Below are 19,200 nucleotides of genomic sequence, written 5' to 3' on the forward strand. Positions count from 1 at the left end.
CATCAGCAATCTTTTTTTTTTTACAATTATGCCAATTTTGTTATCGTGGAGTGTAATAATCATAATTGTCATTGAATTTCGATTACTCGCATAGCCCTAGTCGGGGAGGAGCTCAGTTTAGCCCGGGTTGTTAGTGGAGAGTCTCAGACAAACATGCGCTTCTAGTGTACTTTTTGAAATCGGACCATCTGTCGGCTACGCCACTTATTTTTTTAGGTTGTAAAATGAAATTAATGTGTGTATACACACACACACATATATATATATATATATATATATATATATATATATATATATATATTTTTTTTTTTTTTTTTTTTTACTTGATTCTACTCTGTGCGCGGCAGCAGCCAGGTGCATCACTTTTCCACAGCAAGCGACGTGGAGATCAATGGACCGGGCCGGGCCAGGCCAGGCAAACGCTGGCCGAGTCCGGCCGGAGACGCCCGCAGCTGAAAGGTGAGCCAATCCCGATAAACGCATTCCTGTCAACATCGCGCCGACGCCTTTTTAATTCAGGCCCGAGAGGATACATGGCAAGCAGACTACCGAGTCAAACTCCATTCGTCTTACGCTGGGGGAGAAAAAAAAAAAAAAAAAAAAAAAAAAAAAAAGATGCGACGGGGGCCTAATGCGGGTCAGGGACGGTCAGGGTCTGTTTGGCAGCAACCAATCACGGACGACCGAGACAAGCTTTTCACTTCTTGATTTAGTTTTCATTCCCGCATGGGTGATTAAACCACACTGGGCTGCAGAATGCCAGCACACCTCTGAAGCTCAATTACTTACACTCGCCGGCCCTGACATTAACTTGTACACAACTTAATGAAATTTGAGTTTGCAAATGAATTGGGTCTGTTCGAGCCTTGACGGACTTATTTGCTTCCTTTTCAAACCCACGTGTGGCTCTTGAGCCAAAAAAAAAAAAAAAAAAAAAAAAAAAAAGTGCTCATTTTCTTACTACAACACAGCTGTCATGTTATTTTGCAGACTGCTAATTATTCGCCAAGTACAATCGCCGTCTCCCGAGGCTCGCCGTTTTGCAAAGTTGGAATGACGCAGTCCCAAAATGCCTAATTAGTGAAATCAAAAATGATCCACCAGCTCAGAGAGTCTCAAGATTTTTTTTTTTTTTTTTTTTTTTAAAGTATTCCTCCAAAAACAATCCAGGTTAGAGTGTAATACATCAAGTCTATTTCCAACAAATGACACGCTGACAAATCATGTACACAGTGCCAATGCATTTACATAGAAATGAAACCCACAACGGATACATTATGGGCGAATACTTTCGGCTAATGACCGCACGGCCATGAATGCTGATGCTTTTTTTTTGGGACGGCAAGATGAATGGCGTCAAACTAGAGGCTGAATAGTGAGCGCTTTTAGACGTGGAAAGTCGACGGAATATATCGAAAGTATTTGATGCTAAAAAAAAAAAAAAAAAAAAAAAAAAAAAGATGAGGTAGAGGTGCCGGAAGACGTTGAAATGCACCAAAACTGCAACCATTTCTCTATATTGAAATTGCGCGTGCTTCTGGTGATATTCCATCTGTTCCACGCGCGTTTATAGACTGCCGACTCATCGATAAAGTCTCCAGTCGCATCTCTCTTTTGTTTCACTTTTGCACTAAACCCCTCCGTGGGACCTTCACATGGCCAGCAAAGGCAATCGTTAACAGTCTGTTTTTTGCCTTTCCTCCGGGCTGCCATTAAGGTCTAATATATCAGCTGTGCAGTCAATTGTACGTGACAGGCAGCTTCTTGAACTTGAACTCGGCCGTCTGGTGACAGATAACGCGGGCTGTTTGTTCAATTTCCTCCCCCGAAATGGTATCGCTCCGGAGTGAGTTATTATAAATCACTGTGGATGCGTTCATCATGTAACTTGTCAGGGCGGCGGGGTGTGTGTGCGCGCGCGTGTGTAAAATGGACAGTACAGAGGGCACAATCAAGAGGACGAAAAGGACAGGCGATAACTTTAGCAAGAGTCTCCCTTATAATGCTCACTTCAATATGAGATTAGGCGGGGTGGAAAAAAAAAATCGATTTGCCAATGTATCGCGATTTTCGGCCGCCAAATATAATGTCGATTTTTCAGCTTCTAATATCGATTTAATGACGGCAGTTTGTAATATTCCATTTCCTTTTTTTTCTTCAGAGAAAATGTGCAAAAACACAAATAATAAATTGGATATTTTGACGCAAATAGTTTTGACTCAATTTGTCCTCTGATCTATATCTTCTGATTAACATATACAGCAACTTCATTTCTCATCTCTACATGTCATTTTGATATTAACCGGGTAGACCATCACAATATCGTGATATCGCAATATCGTAATATCATCGTATCGTGATACGTATTTTATCGCAACATCCTTGCCAATGCTCACACCTATGCGCCGCCATCTGTGTCTGCCTAAAAGCGTTGTCATTTCAGCCTACAAGATCTCCATTCAATACTTGAGATGAGAAACATACAGAAGGCAGTCTTAGTTTCGACAAACGTAATGCGAAACGTAAATGGCAGTTTCGTTTGACCCCATCGCAATTTTTTTTTTCCCCATCGCTAGAGACAGGATTGGACGCTTTCGCGACACTGAAGGTAAAGATATAAGTTGGCACAGCTCACATTTTGGTGGAATGAAACGTCAGCGCTGTTGTTTACATCTCAAAACAATATTTTGGAGGACGACTTTTACAATTTCTGGCTACTCTACCCACCGCTGGTCATCGCTGCGGAGAAAAAGCTCCAGCTCACGTCGCCACATGACACCCATTTAAAAGGTCAATGAGCTTTAATGCAGCAGTCATGAAAAGGTAACCCCCGACTTGCCTCCTGCGGAGAGGTAATGCTACGCTCATTTTTAGCAACACTACAGGGAACAAGCACATCCCTCGACTATCACATTAGACAGGAACAGAAAAATGGTAGATAATGTAACTGGACCTAGTTTAGCTGTTAAGTGATCAAGTTGCGGTGTGAGTGCTACCTGTCCATCACAGCAGGCCTGGAGTGAGCGAGATGCCAATTTGTCTTGACATGTTAAGTGGCTCGATCCGATTACAGTCAGGTAAGGGAGAGTTTGTCTGATCACACCAAAGTCTGGCTTGTGATAACCTAAAAGAAAGGGGGGGAAAAAAAAAAGCCTGTGACCTTGACATAGTCTATCAGAAAACTCTTGAAGAGCTGACAATGATTTATTGCAACAAGCAAAATGTCAGTTGTGTGTTTAACGAAATATTGAATATACTGTAATCATTTACTGAGACTATAAACAACATTTGCATATACATGGATCCATTTTCTACATAGTAGCTGAAAGGGGCAGACTGGACCATAACAAGCTATGACCTGAACAAGCATTTTCCCAAATTTGAAACCTGCATGTCCACATAAAACTGGTGACATATGACAAAATAATGGTCAAAGTGGGGCTAATGTCATAGCTAATGTTGCTAATAACAGCAGACATAAACACGGGTAAACCAACAAATATGGCAGGTCTTACCCTCGACAAAATAATGGTCAAAGTGGGGCTAATGTCATAGCTAATGTTGCTAATAACAGCAGACATAAACACGGGTAAACCAACAAATATGGCAGGTCTTACCTTCGACGAAAGCGTCAGTGAAGGTATTTCCAAATCCCGTTCCAAAGTGTAGATATACACACAAAGTGGGGGAAAAAAGCAAAAATACTAAATGCAGACATGAATGGAAAAAAAAAAAAGCTCATGTCAAGTCTTAACGTGTCTCCTCATTCAGGTTCTGGCTTTTCGCTCGGTTAAGTTCTCGAGTACATTTTCCAACAAATGTTCTTTTGTTGTCACGTTCCTCTTTCAACTTTTCGTTTTGTGTTTGGTTGATTAATTTACTGTAGGCTATACTTTCTTGGTGTTTGGTGTATTTCTTTTCGTGTTTGGTACGGGCTCACGGGGAAATGGTGAAAGAGGCTAATTACGTGCATAGCCGTCACCTGTTAACGGCTTGTCTTTGTTAAACCAGTCAGCTGCTGTCATTAGTGTCTCAGCCAATCAGCTCTTCGCCCTGCGCCCTTTGTTCAAGTCAATAAAGTTATTTCAAAAAGGGCACTGTGAATCGCTCGAACATAATCAATATAGAAATAATTTTTTGAAAATATCAGGGATAAAAAAACAACAACAACACATTTTCGTGTCAAACAAATATAAAATAAATGTGTTTTTTTTGTTTTTTTTAATCGCTTGGGGTCCACACTTTCCAAATTGACGTTCACTGGACAGCCTGTTTTTGGACCAATCAGCTTTCGTTTGTTCTCTCTCTCTCTCTCTCTCTCTCTCTCTCTCGTCTCAGCCTATCAGCTCCTCAACCTTGTTTTGTTGAATTAATTTGAAACGTTTACTTTTTAAACTATATTAAATATACTTATCTGAAAATAAAGAGTAATAGTCGTGTCTTGTACATAAAGTACATTTAAAATTGCCTGCTTGTTGTGGCTTGCCGCGCCTTTCTTTTGTCTTAGCCAATCAGCTCCTCGCCCTGAATTTCAATACAATTGCATTGGGAATTTATCACCTCTCAAGAATATGAAATATGCAGGTACTTTAATCATCTTTTAAAACTCATGATTTATCAAATACTTTTAGGCATATTTGCTATCTCTTGGAAGTTGGCATTCGCTTAACAGCCATCCATCATTTTTCACATTATTCTGGTTCACACTATTAAAAAACAAAAAAAAAACAAGTGTTCACACAAAAAGCATGCAAGGAAAACAAACTTTGTTCACACGGAACATTAGACGTAATCTGATGAAAGGTAAAACAATCCGAGCGAGGCAGAAACGTTGGGAGTAAACAACAACATTGGTGTAAGCACGAATAAAGCTCAGACATGATTTATTGCACAGTTGCACATTTGGCAGTTTTGACCAAGAAACAAAGCAGTAGCACTTAAATTATTCACGAGCTATAATAAGAGAGGTTGAGGTGCAGATGAGAAGAATCTGTTGTTCAAAGGGAATTTCTCAGCTGGATGCAAAATGTCAGTTAAAGCAAGAATACGGAAAGTAGAATTTCACTGTGAATTATTTTGTGGACTAGTGAGTCCTTTGCCTTGGCTCGCTTCAGGGATCCTGTTTGTAGTGCAATGTTTTTCTAGCTGCTGGATATGTCTCATTCCACCATAGCAACAACAAATAAAAAAATAAAAAATGTGTGGGGAGGGGGTGGGTTGAAGGCCTTCAAAAGGCACATCCAGTATTCCCTCTGCCCGCCTGCACCTTTTTGCATTACTCCTTTCTTGAGTTCGCGCTGTGTCTACAGGCGGCGGCGATAAACTAGACTCCCTGCGAGCGCGTCTGCCCGCACTGGATGCAATCAACGCCCGGCAGTCACAATGTTAGGAGGTTCGACACCTAATAAGGTGTGACGGAATAGCAAGAATCACAAAAAAAAAAAAAAAAAAAAAAAAACTGTAAAAATAATAAAGGATATTAGAAAGGTGGCAGATGTTAAACATGCGGAAAGTATTCATAACACTACGATTTTTTTTTTTGCAGCCCAATTCCAAAACAGGGGCGGACGTACTGTGAGGCAAACTGAGATTTCCAGCGCACCCAAACGTCACATAAAAACTGCTTCATAATCTTTGATTGAACGCATCTATTTTAGTTTTTGTCTGAATTCACACACTTAAGGGGAAGTCAACACACATTTTTTTCCAAGAATATGTTCCCAGCAAGCCCACTAGTTGAAACAGGGCATTCTGATAAATATTGTGGAATAAGTGTTAATCCACTCCTTTTTAGCAATCTCTGGGGGCGGCCATTTTGTCTTCTGTCGACTGAAAATGACATCACAACTGCTCACAACGACCAATCACGGCTCAGATTCAGAAAACAGGTCAGCCGTGATTGGTTGTTGTGAGCAGTTGTGATGTCATTTTCAGTCGACAGAAGACAAAATGGCCGCCCCCCAGAGATGGCTAAAAATGAGTAGATTTTGCTGCTTAATCAGAATGCCGTGCTTCAACTAGTAGGCCTGCTGGGAACATATTCTTGAAAAAAAAATATGTTTGGGTTGAGTCAACACCCAAAAAGTCTTTGGAATAACATGTTCTATATGACTTCACTAGTGTAAACATGGCATTCTGATTAATGCACAAAAATCGACCTCTTTTTAGCCAACTCAGGGGGCGGCCGTTTTGTCACTTCTGTCGACCGAAAATGACATCAGAGTTGCTCAGGGCTCAGGTAACGACCAATCATTGCTCAGCTTCAGAAAACAGGTGAGCCGTGATTGGTCGTTGTCTGAGCCATGAGGGTGTGTGATGTCATATTCGGTCAACAGAAGTTACAAAATGGCCGCCCCCTGAGTTGGCTAAAAAGGGGTGGATTTTGCTGCTGAACTCATATTGCCTCGTTTTAATTAGTTGGCTTGCATAGAACATATTCTTGAAAAAAGAAAAAGAAAAAAAAAAGGTTTTAAATGTTTAAAAAAAAAGAAAAAAACAACAACATATTTCTTTATTGAATGACCAAATGCAACGGTACCTAAATGGCATCTCGTTTCCCTGTCAATGATGAATATGGAGATCTGCTGCTGATGGGCCTCTTCTCTCGGGGAGGCAGGAAGTGGATTGATTACACTTTGTCGTGCGCCCTTGATAAACTGCAACACAATCAGTTTAAAGCGAATCATACTTCATCCAAACGACCGCGCTGATGAAGTTGACTTGGAGCCACGCATGCAACATCCACAACGTAACCACGACGTTCCCCCCTCAAATGCTGCATGGTGGCACCTTTTCCTCAGTGACTTCCTGTCGCCGCGACCCGATACCCCCCGCCACGTCGCCCCGTGAGCGAAAGCCGCCTCGCTTTCAAAGCGTCTCCCCCTTGGTCACCGGCCGAGGCCCAATATGCTGTTACATGCTGCTCTCGCAGGGGAGCAAAAAAAATAAATAAAATAGAAAAATTCAAGATGAGGTTTCATGAAAAGCCATATAGTCCGCATCAATAGGCCACTGAGCTATAGGCGGTGAAATTGGCAGGGAATATGCTCGCGTTCCTCTTTTGCTCTTACACCAGCTTCGGCTCTTCAGGAAGACTTTCGACATGTATTACGTACTTTGAGCGTTGCGAAATCCAACCTCACTCGAGACTCTACAAAGTTGGAATGAATAAAATACAAATCAAATATAAATCAATTGTACCTCAGTAGGCTAAACAACAAACTGAACAAAAACTATAATAAGGGAGTTGGATTTTGTTTCCCTCCCCCCCCCCGAACACATTTTTATAGACACCGGACCTGAAGAAATATAATATAAATGCAATTAAATCAGCCTCAGTGGGCTGTTTTTAAGTATTTGACAATCGAAAAGTGCTCAATGTGCTTTTTTCTTTTTAAGACTGCACGCTGACACACACTCAAGCTGGCCACACAAAAGTTAAAATATAAATAAATCTCAATAGGCTGTTATTGTCCATTTGAAATGTTCATGAAGTGCTTTTTCTTTCCTTTTTTTTTTTACTGACCTTGATTTTCACACACTTTTAAAAAGTATTAAACTGGTCAACAGCAGATTTTAATCAGATAGCTTTAAATGCCCCTGTAGTGTATTTTTGACGCCGATTTTAAAAAGAAAATCTCTATTTTCCGAGCACATCAGATTTTTGAGATATTTTTCGTTATGACCTATCAAAGCTTGCGCAATACGAATTTTAGCAGGCGTTGTGATTTATCGCTACGACTAATAAATCAAATTGAATTACATAACATAAACTTGCATCAATATGCTGTTATTTGTAAATTGCAAAGTGCACGAAATACTTTTCATTTGTATTTAAAGCAATGTTAAGGACCTTGCATTGCCTACTACTCCCACAAAGGCCCCCCTTGAATGAATCAAATTAAATTACATGAACATAAATTAGTCCAAATCAGCTGTTACGCTGCACTTGAAATTCCCAATCTACATAATGCGCTTTGAGGTCCATGTCGAAATTTGCCCAAGTTCCCGATAAAATGGAGCATAGTTATTCAAGCAAAACTGGGATCTACTTTAATGTTGCACTTTTACATAGAAAAATGAAAAAAATATATATATTTTTGATGAAAAAGTAGGAAAACGTCCAATTCAAGCTTAATACAACTGAACTGTACTTGCAATATTCTACCGCTAGAGGGAGATTTGGGGAATGACTGCTTGCTCAAAATATTCAATTTATGTTCGTGCGCGCGCAGTCTGAGTGAGTGGCCAGCCCGGTGACCTTTTAACCTCACGTCATGGCATGAAAGATGAAGCCTGCTGCTGGATGAATCCTGCGTAACCTCCGCTCACAGACAGGACACGTCTGCCAGTACGGCCGCCCGCAGCGCGATAGGTCAGAGGAGGCTCGCGATCAGAGCCGCTGCCTCTTCTTTTGCCTTTCTCGGCTTTTATTTGAGGCAAAAAAAAAAAAAAAATCAAAAGTCATGTTGAATTCATTGCGAGCGCACGGTCAGGAGTCAGCGTACGCTGATGCGAGGTGACGTTAAGTGAAAAGCTGGAGGTTTGAAGGTGGGGAAAAAAGGCGGCGGGGAACACGCAGGCAGCTGGGCCTCAAGTGAACTCGGGCGCCGTTTCAGATGGACGCTTCATTTTTTCGGGTTGCGCAATTAAGGGCGAGAATAATTCATACACTTGAGACCAAAAAAAAAAAAAAAAAAAAGTTGGGTTCAAAATAACCCAAACATGCATCAGTAGACTTTGACACTCATGTAAACGACTAGGGATGTGATGAATCGATTTGTAATCGGTTTTCGATTCATCGATTTAAATCGAGACGAATCGAACTTGGACATCCCAGCACTCACGAGCCCCATACAGCAACACCTAACAAAAGACATCATACCTAGATCATAAGAATTTAACTGAGTCCTAAAAAATTATGTCTTTATTTTATTTTTTTTTCCATTCCAGGTGCATAGCACATTTTGAATGTGTCGATCAAATTGTGTGCCAAACATCATTGCGTATTGCGTTTGTGGATGGCTGCAGCGCCACACTAGCGCACAGAGACAAGCATGGGAGTGATTTTTTTTTTTAAAAATCGAATCGAATCAAAAATCGGGAACCGAAAATCGAAAATCACATCGGGGCTTCAGTGAATCGTTACATCCCTATAAAATACTCATCTTCGTCTGCGCAGGCGTACTTAATAAAGTGTCCAATATGCGTTAACATGCATACAAGTCACTTTAAGGCAACGCAACTGATGCTCAGAAAACGGCGACAAAGCACTACATTTCCCTCAATGAAACCCCTCAACTCACTTCAACAGTTCCCTAGCACCAAACTAAAGCTTTCATTGATTTGGCCTGTGCGCAAAACCAGCGAGGTGAGAGGATACAGAAAAATGTTTAAACCTTAAAATCGCATTCGTTACATAACATGTTGACAATAACCTATTTGGAAGACGCTCCAGTCAGTCCATTAAAAGGGCCAAAAAATTAAAAAAATACAATCACATAACATATTGGGCCTCCCCAACAAGTCTTTGTGCAATGTTAGAGGCCATCCTGAATCCTCCACAAAAATGAACAAATATCTTTAAAAAAAAGTTCAACTTCATCTACTTTTTCCCCTTAATTACCTCAGTGGAACTTCCTGGCTTATGGAGCATGTCAGTACCTATAAATAGCATCCCAGTGGCGCTGGTGCAGGGAAAAACCGAGGTAAGAGTGCCCTCTATGTGCAGTGTGAAGCCCTGTGCTGGAAAACGTCCTGGGGGAAAAAAAAAAAAAATTAAAATAAACAAACACACCTCCAATTAACATGCACAGGTCAGCGGTCTTAGAAGTTGCAATGGGGACTTTTGCGATAAAAGTCTCCAGGAGGCACCGGATCAAAGCCGGAGAGCCGATCTGCGCCGTCTAACTCCATCCAAGCTCAGATGCTTTACAAGACGGTTTTTTTTTTTTTTTTTTTTCTTTCTCTCCCCCCCCCCCCTCTCCGCCAATAATTCCCCTCCAATTGCGGATGGCGGTACAAACAGCAGTCACGCTCGCGCGGGCCAAATGAGAAGCGCTCCGTTTGAAGTCCTGTTCAGTTAATAAATCCATTACAGAGCATAAAAAACGCAATTAGATGGAAAATCTGCAGTTAAGAGTCCAAAAAAAAAAAAAAAAAAAAAGCAAATCCCCGATGGTTCGCCGTGCGCTGCAAGGCAACACTGTCAGTCTATCACCTGCACTAAAGTAATTAAGAGTCCAAATGAAATGATGCCGTGTACGTCGCCGCTTTGCATGCGCGCTGTGTACACGCGCGCGCTTGTAATTATGTCAGTTGGAAATCAGATTAAACAGGCTTATTAGGTTATTGATGTGACCGTATATATGGATGCCAGGGACGACAAAAGCTTTAAAAATGAATGTACAGTGGATTATAAAAAAAAAAAAAAAAAAAAAAAAAAAAAACACACCTTTGTTCACAAACCAGGAAGAAGACCACATATACATACGGTATATAGAGGACCAGTATATTTATGTACGAGAATATTTACATATATATACGAACTGAATTTTGACGTTTTGAAAAAATGTTCACGTTAATGGATGTCTGTTATGGGGAAACCCCATTAATGTCAATTTGTTTTTAAAAATGAAAACAAAATGTACATAGTGTTTTTCACAGGACAGTGATGATATAGATATTCACGATACGCATACACACATATACATATAACGTTGCTGTACGGTGACATTTTTTTTTACTGTATGTCCTTTTTTTTTTTAACTTTTCTTGTTTGTGTATGAATGGGGTTTCCGCATTACAGACATCCCGTGAACGTGAACATTTTAAAAAATGACAAAATTGGTCATGTGTTTTTCACAGGACAGTGACGGTACAATACACATTTTGTCGTTGTCCTGTGAAAAACATTTATCTCTAATTTCCCCCCCCCATTTTTCTTATTTTTACGTGAATGGGGTTTCCGCCTTGCAGACATCGGATTAATGTTAAAATTAAAAAAATAAATAAATAAAAATTGGACATAAATGTTTTTCACAGGACAGCGACGATACACTTACGATATATACATATACTCAACTTCCGCAAAACACAGACAAACCTTGAACACATTTTTTTTTTTTTTTGCTTTTAACTTACCTTAAAACTGACATTTCCCAAAATAAATATGGAGAGTAAATCCTACTGCAAAAAAAAAAACTTTCTCCACTGGACACTTCATTAGGTACACCAAAAACTATTTTAATAAACGTTATATTTCACTTTGCTTATTAGGCTACATGAGAATGCCAAAACATTAGAACCACATCTCAGTCTGACGTTTTCCAAATGTGTCAGAATTTGAGTTTTATTGAATCATTTGACTTGTTGCACCTTTTTTTTTTTTTTTTTTTTGCTGACAATACGCATCCAGTGCAGCAGAGCGGCCATGGAAGAACAAACCCGTCTCCAACGTGGCCATGGAGCTCAGTAGACAGATGTGCTGATATGCCATCTACAGCCTCGGGCCTTTTGCTGACTTCTAAAGGCTTCCGCTGTCAGAACGGCTCGCTTGGGAGCGCATGACACTAAAGTTAAATGAAGGTTAAATGGAGGCACTTCAAAGTGGACCGTCTTCGCGCAAGGGGAAGAAAAAAAAAATAACGGCGGAAAGGTTAATGCGTGTCTTGTCGAGACACCGTAGCAGCTTGTAGCTTTTGGGCATAACAGTCTAAGGTCCACTTTGGGTCAGAACACCTCGGGGCTGCCCATATATTGGCTTTGTTGGCGCACTTTTCCGCGTGCGGGGACGATCACGGGGATGGGAAGTGTTGCTTAGTCAGCGGTTTTTGTCTCTCTATTACATGGGCAATGTCAATTTTGGCTCACTTGCAAAGATTCAGTTCTTCTCCTCTTAATTAGATTTGCCACCAGAGTGGATCTTGGGTGAAAACAAAGGAATCAGCTGCTTTGCGACGATGAGACGCACTTTTGAGAGTCACTGAAAGGTAGAATGTGAATAAAATATGCAGTGGATAAAAAAAAAAAAGTCTACACACCCCTGTTCTCATTAACTTTTTATATGTATCTAAAAAAAAAACTAGGGGCTGTCAAAGTTAAAATCAACAATGGAGATTAATTTAAGTTTGATAAGGCACTAAAAAAAAATTAACTCAGTTAACTCAGTTTTATTTACTTCCTGTAGCAGCTGACCTCTGCTCACTGTGCAGCCAAACTTACTAGTTTACTTTAAAAAGTTGCTCGACGACTCATTGGAGAAATTCAAAATAATTTGCACATTTTGCAAAGCCAAATTCAAATGCCAGAGTGCATCTTTCAACTGTTGTATTTGACAGGAAAAGAATCGTATTCAAGGATCAAAGAAAGCTATTAGAACAGTATTTGAATCGAAATATACTTTTGGTTTTTTTCCCACATTAATTCCAAGATTTTACTGAAGTAAACATCGGTTCCAAGCTTCGTAAAAAATTGTTGTTGAAAAATACGATTAATCGCAATCAATCATAGACCATTGTGCGATTAATTAGTTAAAAAATGCTAATCGCTCAACAGTAATAAAAAAAAACAAAACAAAACATTTTTTAATTTTTTTTAAAAAATCAAGTAAAAATAAACTTGAGGTGTTTGCAAAAGTGTGCACACCCTCTCCGTCTGTATTCAGAAAGAACCAATCCATTCAAACTTTCGTTCCATGGAAGTCAGCACACAACTGTTGCCATTTAGAGTGCTTCTAATTAACCCCAAATAGAGCTCAGATGTTCTAGTAGGCTTTTGCCATTGTAAAATGAGCCTGTAGGCAATATTCAACACAATATTTTCTAAGTCGCTTGTGGTGAAAGATTTTTTTTTTTCCTTTTAGATAGAATGTGTCTCTGAATAATTTGTTTTACTAAATGTGCACGTTCATGATTGTCAAAGCAAACATTGCAATCCTTCTTACCGCCTCCCTCTTTTGTTGCCACCCCGGCTAAATTCTCTTGCGCTCTGTCGTAATTTCATTAGTGCTGTTATTGTAATCGCGGCCCAGCAGAGCCATGCAGGGAACGGAGATGCTGTTTTGAAGGTCATATTCATGCACTCTATGCCCCCCAGCAGGTAGCCCCCCCGGGGGTCTATGGTCTGGCTGATCACATAGACCTGCAGAGGCTTATTGTTCTCTCCTCCCCGGTTGACCCTTACTGTCCCATTAAAATGTAGCCTCGAACTCCGCCTGAGGGTCTCCAGCCATCATCAGTGCGCACCGGCTCACCGAGGCAGCGCATACAGATGAGGAAAGAAAAGAGATTTTTTTTTTTTTTTTTTTTTATCCCTGCATCTTTTAAAATGTTAACTGTAGCTCACAGAGGTGAGGGGTGGTCACCGGGCAGAATTACTGACAGACTCGCGCTTGATTAGCCAGTTTAATGCAGCCAAAGAGCAAGAGGAGTCATACGTCGCATCTAATGAGAGACAGGGGCCCATCCCAATGAGCGTGTGCGTCGACTATTAATGGATGCCTACGTCCACGTTATGACTCATGGTGCTGACTTGCCCCTTCCGACCCCTGGCTGCAATATTGCATCACAAGAAGGACTTTAATTTGGTCGATGAGCAAAAATTCATCCTACATGAGATACAGAAGTGCTGTAATGGTTGCTTTGTATCACTTTCATAACACACCAAAAATATTGATGGTGGAAGTGGAACATTTAAAATTGAATGCCTTTGTATTATTTTGTATTGAAGGGCGGATGGGATCAAATAGGAGTTTAACAGCTGTGTTTTACACTCTGGAGATTTTACTTTAATTATTTAATCGGAAATACCTCACCCCCCAAAAAAACACTACATTTTGTGGTCCAATAAAAAACAAAACCCAATCAATTCATAGAGGTAGATAGAGAACAATTTAAATCAATAATAACATAAATAGCTCTGATTTAAGATTACATTGCAACACAATAAAAATATAAAAAATTAAACAACTTTAAGATTATTCAAATAAAATTAAAATAAGTAAAATTATATTTCATAAAATAAAAAATATAAAGTAATTACAAATGTTAATATTAAATCAAAATAACCATTGGAGTAAAATGTACTAGAGTAAAAAGTGCATGGTTCAGTCATATGACAGATTTTTTTTTTTTTCAATTAATCAAAACGTTTTTTGTTTTTTTTTTCTATTCATGGTATTCCATTACTTTTGTCAAGGAAATTAATTCAAAACAGATATACTTTTAACAATTACTTCATCTGGACATTTCACATGACCGTTTTTTACAGTACCTTTAATTTAAATGTGATAATAGATAAACAGACATTCCGTTTTTTTGGGAAGGACATATACTTTATTGAACTGTGATTATACGAGACTTCCAAAAAAAAAAAGCAGTTTCTTTCTATCTACACCCGTGCTTTATATTTGTCCTCAGCGTGAAAGGACGTGTGCAGAGGTAGTGGATGCCATACAAAAAAATGACACAAGAAGGGTTAACACAATTTGTCTGCTACTGGTCGGACATTTTTGACGACAAATTGCAAAGCTTCGGTGTTGGTTATTTACACTTTTGGAAACTCGAATAAGAATCCCAAATGCACACTAAAAGACCCAAATTTGAACAACGCAAGTGCATTTTAATGAGGATGATATAATAGAATAAGGCACCAGAGTCAAGTGAGAACCTCCCAGCAGCAAATTAGTTTCTTCACAATCATCCTCCAAGATTTTTGGGGATCCTGCTAATTCAACCCAAACAAAAAAATCAAAATCAAAATCATACAGTAAATAGATTCTAAGTCTGTTTCTCGTTAACCTATTCTAACATCAGTTTTATTCTGAGAATAAATATGCGAGCTCAAACACAATGAAATGTTAGACGTAGTTCTCTGTACAACATGGAATAAGAGGAGAACGTCATGTCTCCAGCAGCAACGCATCACAGCATCAACAATTCTCAAAATGGAGAGCACTAATCCTGATAACCCGACACAACGGCAGGGGGCAGTGTTACAAAGTGAAAATGTGGTCGTACAGCTTATCCCCCCCCTTGAAAATCAGCATGGAAAAAAAAAAAATGTTTGCATAGTGATTTTCAGGGATTCAACGAGAAAACATTCAAGGTCATACAAAGCACAGTGAAGGTGGACTCTGCTAACGTATAAAAATACGGTGTAACACTGAAGCGCTGTCAAGTATAGATTTATATATTTCAACCGGCTGTTTCGGGGGAGAGTCTCAGTTGGAACGCAATGGAATAAAGTGCGCCATTGAACTAGAAACTTACAATGCCGTTATACTAAATGTGTAGCAGCCGTTTTATGTTGACACACTGGCCAACTTTCATGGGTGATATTATTCTGTGGAACACAAAGGCTTACATGGACGGTATTGGTCAATAGCACTTCTTGCCTTTGAGAGAAATGCACCAACAGCACTTTTTTTTGTTGGGTTTTTTTTTTCTTTTGGAGGATGAAAAGAATTTCAGGTCCAAGCAGTGATGACTTCAGTAACAATAACTTTCCACTAGCTACATGTAATTAAGGCAATGGCTACCAGGGCTGAACGATGAATTACAATTGCGATATGGTAAAACGATCTAATTGCAAAGGCTGCGATTTGACCGGTCGTATTTTTGGAGGATAAATTCACCTCTTGGTCGGGTGTTGAGCTGTCCGATTTCAACGATGAAACAGATGAAATGTTAGTCCTCATTTAAAAAAAAAAAAAAAATAGCCGCATATTAAATCGTAATCGAAATATTGAGGGGGAAAAACAACTCTCAATTCGATTTTCCTCGAATTGTTCAGCCCTAGCGAATGCCCAAAGAACGTGTTTTTGCTGTGAACTTCATTAGGCAAAAGGACAAAATAAACCTGATACGCTTCAAGTTCTGTGGGGAAAATAATCCGATCTCTTGGGTGCGCCAAATGCAGTGCCCATTCAGTGTATATTGTTCAGTGTTATGCAGATTGTTTTTGGTCATTATTGCCTCGTTATTAAGGCCCGCGAAGGAGTGTACATTCAATCTGAGATGAGTTGAGGAGGTTTTTTTTTTTTGTTTGTTTTTTTTTGGGATAAGTGCAGCTCATACAGTAGCAGCAGGGTTGTTATGCCACGGGGCTTCTCTAGAGGGCGCCAGAGGAGGACTTGGAGGTGGCCAGTCATTATGAAACAATGAGCATCTTGCATTCCATTTCCTGCTCGGCGACATATTAAGGCTCGCCGGCTGAATGACGTCGTCGTCACGGTCAACCAGTCGGAGCTGTTTTATAGCTTTAATGGTCGCCCACGCCTTTAAATGCGAGCGACTACAAGAAACAAACAGGGACAAAGGTTCGCTGTTTGCAATGCCGTCGTCGCCGCCGACTTAATGCTGGGTATTGGAGGAGCTAGTTCTGTCTGAAAAAAAGTGGCAACGCACTTATGCCACGTTTGGATTAACTTGGAAGACAATAATAGCTACAACTTGGCTTTTCACACTAAATGTGTTAAATTTACACTCTTTGTGGATGATTTGTGACATTTTGGAACATTTTTAGTCAACATTGAATCCGATGAGTCTGTCCACATTTTTTTTTTTTTTTTTTTAACACTTGTACCTTTGGCAGTTTTGAGGAGTTGCAGAGGACCCTGAAAAGAGCCAGGTGGAACACCGCGAGGCACTCTCTCGGTTTGAAGCTCAGTTTGATCGTTGCTGAAGACTTACGGAAGCTTCGGAAAAAGGTCTTACATGTTGGTTTCCCGTTGCATAGGCTCCCTTCCTTTCTCCTCATCCCGTTCGTTGGCGTCCTCCGAGGCCGGGTTCTCGGTTTCTGCCTGCTTCCGGAGCGCGTCGGGATCCTCCGACCCGGCGGGCTTGTACTGCTCGAGTTTGCGCTCGCGATCCAGGAGTCGATAGTTGATAAAGTTGCCGATGAAGAGCCAAATGCTCGCCAGGATTACCACAGCGCCGCAGCAGAAATACATGATCTTGTAATTCCCGGTGACGTCGACCAGTTTCCCTGCGCGACAATAAAAACGTGTTAAAATCATAAATATGAATTGTAACAATCTTGACTCATTCACTGCCAGACCTTTTCAGACCCTCTTTTACCCTAACGTTTGAAAACAATTGAAAAAAAAAAAAAAATACAAGTTCCTGGCATTGAATGTCTGAAAAGACAATTATGGCCTCCATAATCCTCAAATGGAAGACGTTTGGGACGACCATAAACTCTTCCTAGTTCTACCCCTCCCTAGTTGGCAAATATGAAACACTCACAAGCCAAATCATGTGTCCCAGCACGACCTAGTAATAATTTAAAAAGTGTCTATTATTATGCAAATGTATATGCTGTCAACGGGTGACGGATTGTTATGCCCATCCCTAGTTGACATGACAATGAAACACGCACAAGCCAAAGCATTAGGTAAACCTGCACAAGCTAATAATGGAAAAAGTGCGCCTACGGTTAAGTATAATGTGTCCAAAAAAATGCCAAAATAATCTAGCTTGGAATTGTTAATAAATAAGTTTCCGTTCTCCCTGGATGTATTGACGAAATTAAAGTTGGCGGTAGTACCTGCGATTGGCGGCCCGATGAGGACCGGGCAGCATTCCACAATGGTGGTGAGTCCGACCGCGCTGGAGAACCTCGGCGCCCCGACCAGGTCCATGAGACTCTCGAAGAGCACGGCGCTGACCATGCCGAACGCAAAACCGAAGAAGACGGCGTACACCACCAGGCCGCTGTAGGAGTCGGCCAGCGGGCAGAGGAGGTGGCACACGCCGTTGTACAGCACGGCGAAGCTGAAGAAATACTGAATCTTGGGCCTGACCCAACGCGAATTGGCCAGCAGGCCCATCGAGGGTCTGGCGAACATGTCCACGAAAGCCAGGATGGAGAGGAGGAAGGCGGCAGAGTACTCGTCCATGCCCATGTCTTTGGCGTATGCGGCGAGGAAGACGATGGGCGCGAAGAAGCCCAGGAACATGATGACGTTCCCCGACAGGTAGATGAGGAAGCCGCGGTGTTTGAAGAGCGACAGGTCCAGGTACTTGTTGACCGTTTGCCACGGCGTGCGCTTTTCCTTGGCGCTGGCCACTTGCTCCTTTTTGGGCTTGGAGGGCGGCGGGCCCAGGGGCCTCATGAGCGAGCCGGCCACGCAGCAGTTGAGCAGCAGGCCGCCCAGGATGAGGAAGCTGCCCCGCCAGCCAAAGTGGTTGAAAAGGTACTGGTTGAGCGGCGCCAAGGAGCTGAGGAACACGGGGCTGCCGGCCATGGCCAGCCCGTTGGCAATCGGACGCTTCTTATAGAAGTATTTGCCGATCATGGTTAGAGCTGGCTGCAGGTTAAAAGCCAATCCCAGTCCTATGTGGAAAGATAGCAGATACACGTTTGGTTTGTGTTCATATTCACTCCTTCAGTGCCAGCCCAGAAAAAAAAATTGGGATTATTCACCAATATAGCCGGCCACGGCAGTGAATAAGTTAGTCATGAAAAGGGTTTAGTCAAAAGTTGCAATTTGCACGCGTAAGGATGAAAAAAATAAATAAATAAAATTGCTTTTGCAACTTTTTGACTTGTCAACTTTTCGAATTAGCTCATCGTCGCTGTCCTGTGAGAAACACCAAACATTTTGGAAACTTTTTCCATTTTCACAACGCAATGTCTGCAACGCGGAAACACCATTCATGTAAAAATAAGAAAATGAAAAAAAAAATTTTTTTTTAAATGGAGATAAGTGTTTTTCACAGGACAGCGACGATATACATTTTATTGCATAAACATTGTGTTTTTTTTGCACTCATTTCCCTCCATTTTCATTTAAACAACCAATTTGAAGGAATGTAAATTACATATGCAGAAAAATAAATACATGCACACACATATTCATCATTTTATTATACATACAAACATTTTACATATATAATTGAAATGTGAACTACCAAGTTGAATGCATGTTACAGTATGTACATGTTTACAAAAAAATTCCATGTTTAAAAAAATAAAAAATAAATAAATGTTAAATATTTAAATGCATCTCTTCATAATCTTTTTCAACACTGCCATTAGCTATTTAATTTAATTAATAAAATAGCCCCATAATCTGATATATTGATATGATATGATGATTGCTATTTTATATGATTGTGATATCTTCAAATTGCATTCAGTGATCCATTAGCAGTATTTGCAAATGCATTAAAAGGGTATAAATAAACACATGAATTT

The 19,200-nt window shown here is 40.5% G+C and overlaps 2 protein-coding genes across 12 annotated transcripts in view; both read right to left on the minus strand.

The window, feature by feature from the left end:
- Window positions 1-3,966, minus strand: part of syn3 (synapsin III) — a 191,458-nt gene extending 187,492 nt beyond the window's left edge. Inside the window, exons 1-2 of the mRNA XM_086021828.1 lie at window positions 3,618-3,966; window positions 2,997-3,124 (exon numbers count right to left, since the gene is read on the minus strand). The gene's annotated coding sequence lies outside the window, so the exon portion shown is untranslated. The remainder of the gene's footprint in view (window positions 1-2,996; window positions 3,125-3,617) is intronic.
- A 10,632-nt stretch (window positions 3,967-14,598) lies between these two features.
- LOC147126711 (monocarboxylate transporter 2) overlaps window positions 14,599-19,200 on the minus strand; it is a 50,622-nt gene continuing 46,020 nt past the window's right edge. For all 11 annotated transcript variants that reach the window (XM_086022915.1, XM_086022920.1, XM_086022918.1 and 8 more), the window contains 2 exons: window positions 17,548-18,336; window positions 14,599-16,986 (listed from right to left, as the gene is read on the minus strand). In XM_086022915.1, coding sequence (XP_085879041.1) covers window positions 16,712-16,986; window positions 17,548-18,336 — 1,064 coding nt within the window. In that variant the 3' untranslated portion in view covers window positions 14,599-16,711. The remainder of the gene's footprint in view (window positions 16,987-17,547; window positions 18,337-19,200) is intronic.

The sequence above is a fragment of the Filicampus tigris genome, chromosome 22 (genome assembly GCF_054856515.1).
Source record: "Filicampus tigris isolate MCC_2025a chromosome 22, RoL_Ftig_1.0, whole genome shotgun sequence".
Classification (NCBI taxonomy): Eukaryota; Metazoa; Chordata; class Actinopteri; order Syngnathiformes; family Syngnathidae; genus Filicampus; species Filicampus tigris.